Raw genomic sequence first — 16,203 nt, 5'->3', positions numbered from 1 at the left:
TTCGTCATTGTAAAAGGACTTGCAGCTGTTGTTGTTTTAGATAAATTAAGGCATTTAAATAAGTCATGCTAAAACTAAAATGGTGTTGTCCCCAAACAAAAAAACACAAACACCCCAATAGCTACATGTGAGCATATACAAATGCTGGAGCTGCTATACAATTTACCCTCTTGACCTTTTAAATGAAAGATAAATCAATTCTGTTTGATAGCTAAACCTGAAACATAACTTTGTTCCTGTGATTAGGCAGGTTGCATCAGATCATGTTGGTACTTTAAAAGTGATAGATGCTAATCAAATCAAGTAAAAAGTAAAAACTATTATTGTGTTTAATTTGACCAATCGCAAAGATCAGATATAAACAGACTGAACTTAAAAAGTGCTTTTTCTCACAAATGCACACACATTTATACGCAGATACGCAGGTCAGTAGGCAGCTAGGGTTTAAGTGCCTTGCCCAGGGACACTTTGACATGTGACAGGAAGAAGCTTGGCTCACACTTGAGACTCAAGCAACTCTTAAGTTGAACGCTGCAGCCGGTAACACAGGTGAGTACGTACGTGTTGTTTCTGCGGTGCGCTCGTTATGTAGCGGTGAACTGGACACGCTGCTGCTGTGATTGGATGACATCTGAGCTTCTTCCAGAGAAGGAGAAGGGGAAGGAGTGTCCTGTACTCGCTCCTAGCAAACAACAAAACATGAAAAGCTTGCAAGTGAACGAAGCGTGACTCACGCTTGATATTCAGACGTTGGGACGACAAAAAGGAAGGGGAGAAATTTGGGCTGCCTGAAATATTGTTAACCTAGAAAATTGTTTTTTATGTAAGGCATAACAACACTACAACATGAAACTGCCATGACTTGGGAAAGTAAGGAAAACACAAAAACATGAATAACCACGTAACATAGTTTTTATTTGTTGATTATCAGTCAGAATTGGTTTCCGGAAAGGCTGGAGTTTCTGCCAACTGATCTATAGCTGAAATTAACTTTGTTTTATTTCACAATATTACAGGGCCAAAGCATCCCGCAAACCACTAAAGAAATTTATTTTTGCACAGAGGAAAGGCTTTAAAACTCTCTGCAATGTTTACAGGAAAAGCTTGCTCTAAACTCTCTTTGGGACCCCGTCATAAAAATAATAGTCTGCATTGTTAAAACTGTGAAATCAGAGGCATGTTCCTGTAACTGATGCTGTAATAACGCCCTAAGGACTCGGCCCTTAGAGACTTCTACAACAAAAGAACTCCAATCTTTAAAGTAAAACATGAAATGAAGGGTTAAGAAAGCTGCAGTTTATTCGAGTACCTAAAATATTTCGAAGTGCAACAATTTCTATGTCGGTTTCTCAGATCAGACCACAAGCCATTAACCATCGAAGTCTGAGAGGTTGATGGGCATCTGAGCTCACCTTAATGACAGAGGTGGGAGCCCTGGCAGGTGGGTTGGCGTGGAGTTGCGCCACGTTGGCCATGCTGGCCAGCGTGCTCAGTCGGTTCATCTGGCCCATTGCCATGGAAACAGAGGCTGGCGCCAGGCTGCCAGGAATCAGAGGATGTGACATCATCATGAAGGGCAACTGGTCCAAAACTGAAGAAGAAAGAAAAAGAAGAAGACTGTAGTAAAACAACTCTGTATCTCTGTCCTTCCTCATTGTCATTTTTAAAAGCCATCAAGGCTGCAACGTCCATGCAATCAACGTGAAAACGTTCCTTTTTAACTTGAAATCATTAGTAGGATCATGACATAAAGTTATTTCAGGTCATGTATTCCTAACAATATTTAACAAGTAGCTGAAAATATTTGTACCAGGTAGGCTAGAGAGCGTATTAAAGGATAAGTTGCCGTGGCTCGCGAAAGCATTCACGCCCCTTGAACTTTTTCTCTTTTGATAACAATGAACAAACTTCATTTGTTCACTGAGATTTCAAATGAGACCAACTCAAAGTACTACAGGACCATAATCTGAAAGGATAATAATAATAATAATAATAATAATAATAATAATAATAATAATAATAATAATAATAATAATAATAATAATAATAATAATAATACAATGATTATCGTTTTCAAAACTTTTTGCAAAAAAGATTGAAAAAGTGTGAGCATTTGTTTTCAGTCTTTGTGAGTCAAAACTGGAGAATCGCCGTTCAGAACAATTATTACCACAAGTGTCTTTTGGTCACGTCTCTTCCAACATTTTAACCATGTTGCACATACAGTATATGATTACATGTTTTGTTCGTTGTGAAACTGCTGCTGTTGCTCAAACAAAATCAGACTGGATATAGAATGTAATTTTCCAGTCATGCCACAGATTCAAACTTGTGTTCAGATACATTCTGATACATGTATGTGCTTCGATCTAAGTCATTAGAGCACTCGCAGTCAGCTTATTGTCCTAAAGGTTAACCTTTGACCCAGTCTCAAGTCTTTGCTGTGCCACCTCAACAAGCGTTTTTGCTTCTCAGTCTCTAGTGAAGAAATGTTTCCCCACAGCATGACGTTTCCACCACATTGTTTTAACAGAAGAATGCTGCCTTCAGGAATATGGCCAAATTAATAGGTTAATTTGGCCATATTAATACATGGCAGTATTAATAGATTAATGGAGTGCAACAATCGTTAAGCCAATTAACAGTGGCTTTTTCCTTGCTATTTTTTTCACATAGGCCATGTTTATAGAGAGCTAGATGGATACTTTGGCCTCCCACCTATCTATAATGCTTTCTGAACTTCAAAAAGTGTTCTTTAAATTTAAATAAAACACTTTATAATATTCTATCAGCTCATAAAAACACAATAGTCACAATCCTGGGTGCAAAGTGTGTTCAGGCTGCAGGATATAATTTGCCTTTGAAAGGTTTGTAAATCAGAAAACATTCAGAGTGTGCTGATTGATAAAATGATGAAAAACATGACATCTACTGATACCATTACTAATAACATTAATGCCAACGCTGAAATTAGAATTGGAACTAAAATAAATTTGTAATCAGTATTGATAGTAAAAGATTTTCTTATCTGTAGCAAGAGCAGACTTTACCTGAGTGGTGGTTCAAATCTATTAGGGCTTTAAATGCTTTTTGAACATTTTATATAAGGGAATTGTAAAACATCTGGAATTTACAACTAAAAAAATTATGATGCTATTTTTCATTTTTCCATATCGCTCACCCCTAAATGATTCAATACATTTTTAGTAGTTGAAACTCAGCTCTTGTTATCTCTCCCAATCTGCTGCTCACAATCCTCTCTTTAGGACAAGCCTCCACTATCTGAAAACAAAATCCTTCCTCTCAACAGCACCCCAGTGGGTTGTTTCAGTCCCTCTATTCATGAAACAAACAATCCTGTTGAGTGGGGGGGAGCAGGAGAGAGAAAATGACATAAATATTTATCATTTAATAAAAGGAGAAAAACAAAAACAAAAGAAACACGGGGAGGAAGTAGAACAAAAGAAGCTGATGGCAGTCTTGGTGCTGGGCCAGCAATGCATGCTGGGTAATTATAAACACAAAAGAAAAAATCTTGGACTCTATTCCGCACAATTGTCACAAATAATAGAACTAGAGGAAGCAAAAAAAAAAAAAAGTTACAGAAAGACAGACACAAAAAAGCAAACGACACGGAAAAAAAAGCAGGCAAAGTAGGCTTTAAAGCATAAGGTGTTGACTTTTTGAGTTAGCCTCGCTAGACATATGTGTAGTGCTTTGTGCATTTTGGCAGATTAGTCTGTCACTTGCCCAGTCCATAAACTAATCCAAACAAAAGATCTGTCTGAATGGAGCTGAATAACCAGATGCTCTGACAATCAACTCGCAGCCAAATATTAAGCCTCGGTTTGGAGCCCAGAACTCACTTCAGCCCCTCCGTCCAAACCCACAACCAACTAAAATTTCATTTGCGCTCTCATTCTGCCCCCCTCACTTTCTCTCCCCATGTTTCATTAGAAAACATCAAAAGTCAAACTGCTTCTCTTATGTTTATCCAAACAAACCATTACTGTAAACAAACAGTTACTGTAAATTTCCCAGAAGATCTTGTTAAACGCAGAAATGGCTTCTCTCTGCTCTTCTGCAGCCCATAAGGTGTCCCACTCAGCAGTTGTGCGAGTGTGCGTGTGTGTAATCTGAGATGGCCTTTGTAGTGGTTGGAGCGCTGGTAGGGGCCCATCCTTCCCATAAGGCTGTGGGTGGCGGTACGGAAAAAAAACACACACCGTTTTTAGTCTGCGTGCATGCGTGTTTGTGTGTGTTTCCACTTGACTCTATCATTAACGGTGATTAAGCTTTACAGGTTTATAATGGCTGGTGGTAACCAAGCCACCAAACTGCACACAGATGCTGGCAGTCGTAACCGAGTGTATACAGTGGTAAACAAAGCTTAATGCCGGCGGTGTTTATCGTCAGGGCGCGAGGAGGAAAGCGCTTCAGATGAAGAGAAAGACCTTGATGCTAATGTAATTTTTGAAAAACGGGAGAATTTCAGGTTTTTTTTGGTTCTATGCATGTTTCTCCTGAAGCTTCACGGTGTGCTCCACATGCTAGGTGTGCATGTCCCAGGTTAATAGCATATTCCGCACAGACCTCCGTAAGCCCCGTCATCTGTCTAAACACACTGATGTCGCTTTAACCTGTCGATAGCAGTGGGGGCGCGGTGAACCTGAGCTGTTTGCGTGAGCGCGTGTGCACGTGCACGTGCCCGTCACGCCATTGATTGTCTAGCGTTTGTCGTTTGCATTCAGGATGGTGAATTAGAGAAGACTATTGATTTGGCTTCGGCCTCTCATCTTATTCATCTCAATATCACCCAGACTCGCTTCTGTCCACTTTCGCCGCTACGACCCCTCGTATCAAAGCGAGGCCTGAGAGCGGTTAAGGGAAATGCTCTAATAACATATGAGTGAGACGTCATCAGCAGCCAAAGGGAGGAGATCCATAATTAAGTGATTCCCATTATGTGCATTGCATGACTATAGATTAGCATAGGATTGTAACTAATTATTATTGTAGTAATTGTTTACACAATATTAGAAATGAATTAAAATATATAAATGCAAATAAACAAATAGCTATTGCTTAAAATGCAATAACAAAGCATTCCTTTAGTGAATTTGAATCAGGCGAAGCTAAAACTATGACAGTGGAGGAGTTTTGGGTATAACTTACTGTATTTACACACAAAGGCGTATTAATCGTAAATACAAAATGTGTATATATTTTCTTGTACAGTTTTGGCTTAACTTCTGCTTTAAATAAGTTCTTTTTTCAGCAAACAACTTTCTTTTGCATTTGTATTCTCCAGTTAGGAATTTATTGATTAGTAAATTAGTTGACAATTATTTCAATAATAGATTCATCATGATTAATCCCATTAATCTTTTCAACCCTACATTACTATTTACTAAGCTCTAAAATAAAGTTAAATTCTGTTTTATTTCACTGCAGCTGCCAGAATAAATCAATGCTATATCAAACGTTGCCTACAGCGAGAATGTTTAACACTGACAGCATGTTTATATGCTGTGAATGTTATGGCTTGAATGATGTAGAGCTCATGGAAAAGTAGTAGGGATGCACAATTATGAAAATTTGAGCCGATATTGTTCTCCGATATTAATGTTGCTGATATGGCTGATAATTGATATATTTCACTATCGTTTTGACACCGCTCAGAAAAAAAGAGCCCAGAGACAGAGGGCAACAAGATAAAAATAAATATTGGTTGTTCATATTGACTCAGTTTTATTTACTGGACAAATTCCGATATGTTAAAAAATGACTAATATTGGTCGATATCAATGTTAGTGCTGATATATCGTGCATCCCAAAAAAATGAAATATTATATATATTAGATCAAAAAAGGATTTTTCAAACAAAAGTTTCAGCCTACTGAAAGGTACGTATTTCAGTAGGCTGTATAATAAGCATGCAGTCAGTACATGGAATGGGCTTCTTTAGTATGAATTACTGTGTAAATGCAGCATAAAAGTGATCAGTCTGTGGCTCTGGTGAAGCTCAAGTTTTTTCAACAGTGACCTTTATCATGCCTGCGTTGTGGGTTCTGGTGTCTCTCATCTTCCTTTTAACAATAGCCCACAGTTTCTCACTAAGGTTTAGGTCAGGTCAGTTTGCTGGCTTGTCAAGTACAGTAACTCGATGGTCATTAAAGCAAGTATTGGCACTTATGATAGTATGGGCAGGTACTAAGTCCTAATATTGAAAAAGTCCTGGCAAGACTATATGTCTTTAATTTGTTTTTGGCTGAGTCTGCATCCAGTCAGTGAAGAAACAAAATACAAATGGGAAAGTATAAAATGTAAATACGTTCCAATGTAAAATACATTTGTTTTTCTCAGTAGCCTATTAGGTTTTGTAGTTTAAGAAATAAGAAAAAAAAGTTTAGAAAGTACAACATTTCACCACTGTGTTTGCTTTTGTCACACTGATAAAGAAATACCAAATTTTTTAAGCTTGTGGAAATCTCTGAAGTTAGAAGCAATGACTCTCAAAGTTCCCGATTTTAATGAAACTATTTTTAGTATTCACATCTTCAAGATATTGAAAACAGATCAGTTTACGTTGAGTCGTTCAATTGGTAATCAAGCTGGCGTGAACACTTGAGACCCTCTACTGTTTTCCTTTACTGTCCGCTAAGCAGACAGTAAACAAACAATTACATTTTCATTGCTTGATCTTTGGCCAATCGATGCCAAAGAATATAAATGATGCTCCTGGATTGGCTCCTTTGCAAACGCCAACATTGCACTCTTTAGCTTACCAGCTGAAGGTTGTTGATGTTGATCTATAGGACGAACCAGCGCTCTTCTGCCACACTGATAAGTACCGCTTCAGCCAAATTTTTCAAAACAGGCAATATTTTTTCAACTGAAGTGATCAGAAGTTGGCAAGACTCTCTGAATGTGGGGTTTCATGATCCCACAAGCCCCTGCTTTAGTGGAAGGAAATCCCATAGCAGTGATTCAGCTGCACCTGAGGCGCTCCTGTCAATAACTCTCCAACGTGCTGAGCTCCTCAAAAACAGGATACATTCAATGCAGTCCAAGTTATAATTTTTTTTTAATTGATTGAGTGATTTAGTTACTTTTATGATCTACTCTGTGTGTAAAGTTGAAAATGTCTGCGAGTCTGCACCAAGTGGTCAGCTATGTGAATAGTGATCCGTCAAAAAGACGGATGGCAATCAGGTTTTTCCGCCACCAATGTAAAAAAACGTTCAAAAGACAAACAATGTTCGGTTAACTTGACCCCGGGTTCATTCTGTGGTACTTTTATTCAGTTCATCTTACTGTGTGACTCTCACAGGCCTCTGCCTCTCAGTTATTAAAGTCTACATGCTCTTGGTGTGATGATTAATACATAAGAATGATTTGTTGCCATAAAACTTGAGCCAGTCAACTGGAGAATCTATACTTTCACAAAACACAACTGAATCATGCTGAATATCACAAGGTGAGTAAGAAGCAGAACTTGCTTTGTAATTTCTAGCTGTTTGGACAACCTAATTTTTATCAGTAGAACTGGCACCTAGCTGAACTGCTTTGCTTTCTACTGTTTCATCAAAGGAAACAAAGAGGAGAGGCGATGTCACATCCTGGCCTTAATCAGCTCAATTCAGCGGCGCCACAGCTGCTCAATTTGTATTGACGGGGGTATGACAGGTGTGTATCGACAACAACTGAGAAACGTGTTATACAGCCGTAATTACACATTTTGCACACACGTGTGTGTGTGTGTGTTTGTGGGCAGATAAGAAAAAAAAGAAAAGAAAAGAAAGTTACAGCTTACCCAGACCAGGGTTGTGGTCACCGTTCTCTCCGTTTGGCCCACTATGTTGCTGACTACTATGGTAACCCGCCATTGCCTCCAGCTTGATCTTTTTGGCCAGCGCAGAAAGATCTGAGACAGAGAAACAGATATATAGCGAGAGGAGGAAAGAGGAGAGGGGAGGGCAAAGAAAGAAAGCAAAAAGAATCAATAAGAGCCAGATCAATGGCCCCCGGTGGAGGATTAGAGCAGTTGGTAGGCTGGAGGTTGTCAGGGGAAGACAGAGGCCAGCCATTCATTCTGACTGCACCGCTGCACCGGCCATTTAGCCTGCCAGGGAATCAGCAGAGATAGAAACAGGCCAAGACATTCATCTCACCCACACAACGCTATCACATCCCACAGCAGAGAGCGCAGAGCGACACCAAACAGCAGCAGGAGCTCCACCTTTAAACCACAGAGGCCCTCTTTGTCAGAATAAAAGAATCCGAAGCAGGAGACAGGAGGTGAAGATGCCTCTTAATAGAGGTGGTGCACTTTCGAATAATCTGTAATAGAGAGCGACAAAATGTGGCGAAGGGGGGGCCCAGGCACATTTTAATTTATGGTTTGAACCTCGGAGCGTAGCTTGACGGCACCCCCCCCCCACCACCACTCCCCTTCAGAGCTGCCTTAAAAATAGAAAATTAAATATCTGTTGCGCTAATGCAGACAAACATGGTGAATTATTAAAGTCAGGACGAAGCACACAACTGTGCAAACACGAACGGTGGAAACACAAACAAGCCGTAAGTCTTAATTTCCTGATCATGGATACATCTAAACATTTGCAACCAAGTTAACCATTGTGTTCTTGATCCCGCCCCGTCCTCTCAGATAATAGACGTCTGCAGCGGACAGTTTGCTCTTCCTCTCTCATCTCCTTTTTCCCTCTCTTCCCTGCCCTCTCGTCCCCATCCCTTCTCCTTACTTTACCTTTTCAAATGTCAGCATCACAGCAGGACGTAAGCCACCGCGTTGCTGTGTGCGTGCGCACTCGCGAGCACATGAAGGCGAGAAACAGCGACTAAGGAGGGTGACATCAAAGATCTTTCCTGCCTTTTACGCTCAAATGTCCTCGCTCTCCCCATCTCCTTCTCCCCTCTCATGTGGCCAGTTCTAATCAGTGGCGCTGACATTGCCGCCGTGCCCTCTTCTTTGGTGGAAAAAAAGGCTCTTTTCTTTCCCCACTGAGAAAGATGCTCTCGAGCGTTCACGCAAAAAACACACACACCAGTCGCACACACACACACACGCACACAGTAGAGCACCTTTGAACAGTGAGAGGAAGCGGAGGCTAATAGAAAATGGCTTCTTTTGAGGCAGGGAATGAAAAGATCAGGTTTCAGTGAAGAGCACAAAGCCAAGGGCAACTTTGAGAGCAGTGAGGTGCCAACAATTACTTTTCTCTCCCTTTTCTCTGTGCTTTTCCAACACACACACACACACTCCGACACACAGAAGTTATAATAAACAAAAACACAAGCTGCATTGTGATAAACCATGGCAACAAAATACTTACATTTAAATATTCTATTGTTTGACAGGATGAAAAGTCATACATTTACTTATAGTAACAACAAGGTTCAAATATAATTGTATGCAATTATATATCTAAAGTTCTACAGATAAGGATACTTACTGAACTTTGCAGATTTTTTAAGTCGAGGAAACAAAGCCCACCAAGTTTGCAAGTTGTTTCTGATTTGTCAGCAGTCTGTATGCTAATTTCATTCAACAACTCACCGATCGCCTCCCAGGTTCTCCACCCCTTCGTGCGATTGATGATGGGTAAAAATGTGTCATTATAAAAATAAAGAGTGAAAACCTCCTCAGTCTGTCATGTCTGTAGAAGCAGGGACGTCGAGGAACATGTTTTCTCTCGCAGCTAACATTAGAGCAGAATTTCAGAAACTCTTTCAGAAGAATAACTTGTGCCGTAGCTTGCTGTTGATATGAGAGTTTGCTTAAAAAAAACTAATTTGAATGCTGTTGGACTGATTTAACTTTAGAGATATTTTGAAACTTTCTGTTAAGTATTTGAAGAGTTGCAGGCTATCATATTTCAAATGACGTGCATTGGTATATAGATTTCCTAATATGACCAGGTCTAATTTCTACTGTGACTAACTGCTAGACTTTCTAAAGAAAAAAGAATGTCAACATTTCTAGATTTACAAAAACAGTGAAATTAAAATCTTTTGCGTTTTTACAGCATATTTAAGTGGCAGATATTAGACAGAATATTGAATTGCAATCACAATTGCAATGTCCATGTGTGCAGAACTGTAACTCCAACAGACTGCTTGGATACAATATTAGGTAGGCTATTAAATTTCAAGTGCCATGCATTAATTATAATATATCTGGCCTGTTAGTTGAACTTTCATTGCCCTTGATCCCCAGACATGATCCAGAGTTTAGTGGCTGAGGTAGTAAAGCTAATGGAGGCTGACTTTCTGATGATTTCGAAAAATTGATGCGGAATTTGAAGACATCTAAAATGTTTATTAAATTTATTTGACGTTAAAGTCATCTTCGCTGCACATTGAAGTAAACTCATAAAGTGCTGCTCTGTAATCTGTTAAAGGCACATCACCAAATATCGTAAAAGGCTATATTTTCATCTTCGAAAAATGTAGGTGTAAATGTATTTTAACTGTTTTATTTTGTTTATTTTAGACTTTCGTCTAAGTATTGGGTGATATAAGATTCTCACATAATGATAAACCTGAGGACAGATACCACAGTTTCATGATATATGAATATATCACAAATATATCGGCGTTACAACATCAGTGTGTGCAATATTCACACCACAACAGACTGTTTGGATCTCAATAATTGTTGTCTGATATATTCCAGGTGTTATAAACATGTATTTTTCACGCCAATGTAATATTCAACCAGTTGGACAGAGTCTTACGGCAGCAGATGTTCACACCGGACGCTAATGACACCGCCCAAATGCGAAAGGTCACAAGAAATGGAAGCAAAGATGATATGTAGGGAAAATAAGAAAACAGGCATATATATATATACAATATATATATTGTAATATTTACCAATGTAGAAAATTTCCTGTATTTCGCAATATAGATATCATAGGATTAGAAAAAAAATGCAATTTCGGTTTCTACCAATATCATGTAGGTCTAATTAAAATGATTTAATTGTTTTTTTTTAACTGACAAGCACGGATTATCTGTGCTGCCTCTAAAACAACATATTTATTACAATCAATTGCCTATTTAACTATAGTTATTTTGAATTTCAATCACAGATTAGGTCAGAAATATCAGACCACCATCATTGCAGAGTAAATAAGTATACCAAGCTGATAAGAGCTGGTTGATTAGTCAGGCTGTCTACTGAGGTTGCCATCCAACAGTCAGCTCCTTCACTGAAATGCAGATTGTAGCTTGATGTTTAGTAGTTTTCTTTAAGCCAGCTGATCTGCAGTGTACAGCATTAGCTTCAGAAGGAAGCTCAAGTCACCAACAGCAACATGCTTATTTTATTGTTACGTACTTTTTAATTACCAAATTTTTCTCAACTTATAAATACTATGAATAAAACAAGCACTCTTTTCATGCAAAAGCTTTGATGCGTCACTGATAGATTCATTACCCCAGTCAGACATGACAGAAATAACTGAGTACTGTTATTTTTTTCACTAATACTTTCCAAAATTTGGCATTTTTATATTAAAAACAGAGTGATCAGTCAAGCTATTCTTTCCCCCATGCACTGATATTGTTTCCACAGCTCATGTATATAAAGCGTGAGCATGCTGAGGCATGGGTGGTCACCTGCAGGAGGCATGATCCCAGCGTGAATCAGACCGCCGTGAGACAGCATGTGGTGCGTCCCGCCCTCTGTCGCACTCTGCAGCCTCTTGGGCGGTCGTCCGGGCCTCGAGCTGTAGGCAGAAAAACACAGCGCTAGCGTCAGTCATTAGGCCGCTCTCCATGCTGGGACTAAGATGGGTGGCCCGGTTAGACTAAAGTGTCCTTCAAGTCTGTAAACCTCTGATCCTGCTGAAGTGTCAACAAGCAAAAACACTGAAACATGAGTGCCTCCAGGAAGGCTGCTGTACAGCAAATCTGACCTCCCGGTGGATACGAGCAAGCAGAAAAGGAGTTTCCCTATGGCCTCCATAAAGCACCTCATTACTGTTCAGCTTACTCATTCATTTGTTTGCTTATTAAATGCGCTCGCCCGCCTCCTTCCCCTTCAGTCCTCTCCTTGTTTAGCCGTTTGTTTCCCCTTTTTCTTCCCCCCCCACCCCGTCGTGTCACAAGTTTGCTTGACAACAGCTGTAAGTACAAGGCGAGACGCAAGCGGGTTCTTGTGCGTTTGCGTGTGAGGCTCGACGGAGCCGGGCCGCGCTCGATCAATCCTGGAGGAAGTACATGCAAAGCTGTCAGACATCACTCGGGCTCTGACTAAACGGTGTGAATGTCCTGACAGTGGAAATGACACGGGCCACATCAGGCCTAATGACAACCAGGGTACCTCATCTCCGTTTCACAGCAGCTTGACACAACAGCAATCTGTGCGTCTGTCTGAGGCTGCGTGATATTAAAAGACAGTGAGCAAAAGAAGGTGGACGGAGGAGGAGGAGGAAAATGACGGAGAAGGGGGTGAAACCTGAGTGAAGCGCGAAGTTAAAGAGGAGTAAAGTGAGACAGAAAGATGAAGAGGGACATAAAATGAGAAAGTGCATAAAAGTTTAAAAAAAAAGGTGCAAAAGAAAAGGGTGAGGAGGGGGAATAAGCAGAGATAGACTAGAAGCAGCAGCTTCCTAGCGTGGGGTGTCTTTGAGCAGATTTTAATTAGAATCTAATCCAGCCGTCATTAAGGCCCCATAAACGAAGCTGTCAGTCAGGAGATTAATGGCGCCTCATTTGCATGTTGCATATAATTCATCAATTACCCACCAGAAAGGACCAATCCCCTGTTGACACACCCACTGGCTGAGAGGGGGTAGATGAAGAGACACAAAAAGACAGGGAGAAAGAATGTGTAGCCACAAACTCTGGGAGAAAAAACAGGTAGCTGGAATGTGTATGTGTGTGTTGGTGTGTGCGCGTGCATGTGTGTGTATGAAGTGTTCAAAGGTTAATTTGATGAGCCGATGAGCTCCACAGTTCCTGCCCTCGGTTTTAATGAGTTGTTATTATTGTCTCTTATTATAGGCCCAGACCGACTGGGATGTGACAGCTGACATCAGATATCTCACAGAAACACACACCCACACTCACGCCAAAAGGAGCACAGGGAGCGACATGCACACAGATGCATGTAAATATAGTGAGAGAAAAAAAAGAAGAAGCTAGAGAGTGAGCAACGAGAGATTTGTGGCTGGTTTTTGTAAAGCTTTGACCTCTTCCTCACAGTTTTAGTAGATTCCAATTCATCTTTGGAAAACTACAACTAAGAACGTTCAACATTTTTCTTTCCAGCTTCCCTGTTGTGATTGGTCAATATTTAACATGGAAAGTTTTGCTACTTTTAGCACAATTAGCATGTCTGCCATTGATAACAGTAAAATCCACCAATGGTAAAAATAACTGGCAGAAATGCACCAATCAGGTTTCTCCAGGCTGATACAGATTTTTATTTTTATTTTTAGGTCTGATCTGCTAATCCCAAACTTCACAAAATCAGATATTTTTTTTATTCTAAGGTGAAAAGACAAAAGAGGAAAAAAATGTGCAGTAGAATATAAGATGATTCACATTTATGTATCAAAACAATACCTTTAATTGATTTCAATTAGAAATAAAAACTAGTCAAATCCGATATTTTGATGAGTGACCGGTTTACTGTGATACAAGCTATCCGAAGTTGGTTACTGGGCCAGTTTGTTCCTTTGATGAAACATCTCCAAACAAACAAATACCCCCTAGCAGCCGGCTTCTTTCTGCACCCAAATAAATCAGATGCAGATTAAGAAAAACTGCTAAATTAAAGTAATATTCTTCTAAAAACCTGAGATATAAAGAGAGTGTACGCTATGTCCTTTCCTATATTTTTCCCAAAAGTTACTTTGAATAATACTATGTATAAAAGTTGTTTAACAACTTAAGTTGTCTCGCCTTGCTATTCCTAGTAAACAGGCAAAAAGACTAAGTAAAACATCTTAGTATGGCTGAAAAGTCTTCCATAATAACTTTTCCATCAAAGCCTGTAGTGGTTAGCACAACATAATAACATTATTATGGCCAAATTTTGGGGGGAATCTAAAAAAATTTCAAAAGAAAAAAGAAAAAAAGAAAAAAGGGAAAGACTGGGACACAGTTGTGACTACTTGTGAATGCGTGTGTGTGGTGTGTGTTTGTGTTGCTTAGAATTCAAATATTTGTCTTCAGCATCACACTGAGCTCAACAAAAGCAGGAAATGTATTTTTGGGTTTCATGTTTGGAGGTAAAGCAACACAGTTGGACAGGAACTGATGTTGAAACATGTCAAATTCACACAAACACACACAGATGCAGAAGTGAAGATCAGCAGGGGGAAATAAAACGCACACAGATCAGAGCCTGCCTTGTTTTTTACTGCAGCCGCTTCCCTTTCCCTTACTACTGTTTATTTGCACTCACTAATTAATGGCCTCTCTAAGTGTGTGTGTGTATGTGTGTATGCCGGGGTGCGCATCGGCGTGTGTGTGTATGTGTTGTTGGTGGGTGGGTGCGTTGTCTGCGCCTTTGTATATGTTGCATTTTTAAGGGGCATAAAGAACTGGAACCTAATTTTGTGTTTAGTCTGCAAGTACGTTGATACATCAAAGTGACCCACAGAGGGAGGTCTTATGTGTGTGTTGTGCATGCAGGGGTGTTTGTGTGTGTGTGAGAGGTTGGAGAGCACCGGTTCCCTGAGGTAGGATTAATGAAAAAGCCTTTCATGGAAAAGTCATCAAGCTGAGGGGATGGAATGAGGGAGAGAAAGGAGGGGAGTGGGGGGGGCTAGAAGAGAGAAAACAGTTCATTGTGTGTGGATGTGTGTGTGTATGTGTGTGTAGAGGAGGGGGTGTATGGCTTATGACCTCTTTGTCTCAAACTTTAATTAAAATCTCACCCAGACGTCCTCCTTCATGCCAACACTGTGGCCACACACACACACACACCACACACACACATTTTCTTTTTTAGGGATAGGAAGGTAACCTGCACATAGAGTTCTGCCCTCAGAGCTTCTCCGGAGTGTGTTACCTGAAACATGAAACGCCAAACATGGCAGCTGGAGCTTAGCACAGGTGGAATAGAAACAAAAACACATCCAAGATGACAGATCTCTCTGCTCTTTGCACACACACACACCGCACACACACACAGAGAGTCAAGAAAAGTAATGAAAGAAGAGGAAGTGTTACAGTCAAAACAGTGGAACAGCTACTGGCTTGGAGGGACTGAGGTGGTGATAGGTAGCAGCTGTGTGTTTATGTGAGAGAACAGGGGGAGAGAAAAGGGAGAACTTGCTCAAACAGGATTTTGTTTGGAATACATTAGAAGCGGTTTACAGCTCCCATCCTTTCAATCTGTGTTTATCACACGGGCTTGTATTCGCAGTCACGGTCCGGTTTGATAAATCATAACGTCGACGCCGCTCGCAGGAAGACTTATGTTCCAGGTTGGAGAAAAGAGAAGGAGAGATTGATGTTGCGATAAATAAATTGAAAAAAAAAAAAAAAAACTTGATGGATCACTCTTTTTAGCCTGTGTGATGATGTCGTGAAAGAAGCTAACAGGACGTTTGATCGGGGCAAAAAATTCAGATCTCCTAAACCGATACTGTCGGGCATTCCTTCGCCGCATTCCAGGGTCAGGACGATGTCAGGACTGTGTGTGTGCGTGCGTGCATTTGTGTGTGTGTAAGGGTGAAGGGTGTGTGTGCGCTTTCCATTAAAACCCGACACAAGAGAAGAGACGGAGAGGCCCTCTTTAGCTCATCACGCTCGTCTCTATAAAACATCAAAAGAGCATTGAGGTTAAAGTTGAGTCAGACTTGAACGCATCTGAACTTGGATTCTGTCCCAACACTGCTGAACGTGACCACCCCCACACACAAACACACACACACTCAGAACACCGCCCACAAAAAGTTGCGAGGCTAAACTTTGTCACCGAAAAACAAAGAAACGGTTCAAAGCTACTAGATTTTCACAGACATGAACAAATTTCCCTCCATCCATGGTAAAAGTCAGGTAAAACACTTTCAAATAAAATTGTGTAAAATCCACAATTTCATCAGAGAAAGCATTTTTATCTGAGAAAAAACAAATAACAGTAGCACATTTATCGACACTCCTGCTGCTAACACTTTACATAAGTCTCTTTTGCCACCAGGACACCACGGTTGGCGC

The 16,203-nt window shown here is 40.3% G+C and overlaps 1 protein-coding gene across 1 annotated transcript in view; it reads right to left on the bottom strand.

Moving 5' to 3' along the window:
- Positions 1-16,203, bottom strand: part of LOC102230419 (dachshund homolog 1-like) — a 31,708-nt gene that overhangs the window by 9,319 nt on the left and 6,186 nt on the right. Inside the window, exons 2-5 of the mRNA XM_023328042.1 lie at positions 11,647-11,756; positions 7,817-7,927; positions 1,413-1,591; positions 562-682 (exon numbers count right to left, since the gene is read on the bottom strand). Coding sequence (XP_023183810.1) covers positions 562-682; positions 1,413-1,591; positions 7,817-7,927; positions 11,647-11,756 — 521 coding nt within the window. The remainder of the gene's footprint in view (positions 1-561; positions 683-1,412; positions 1,592-7,816; positions 7,928-11,646; positions 11,757-16,203) is intronic.

This window comes from Xiphophorus maculatus, chromosome 22 (assembly GCF_002775205.1).
Source record: "Xiphophorus maculatus strain JP 163 A chromosome 22, X_maculatus-5.0-male, whole genome shotgun sequence".
Taxonomy (NCBI): domain Eukaryota; kingdom Metazoa; phylum Chordata; class Actinopteri; order Cyprinodontiformes; family Poeciliidae; genus Xiphophorus; species Xiphophorus maculatus.
The sequence above is the reverse complement of the archived record's forward strand: the minus strand, read 5'-3'. Positions and strand labels throughout refer to the sequence as shown.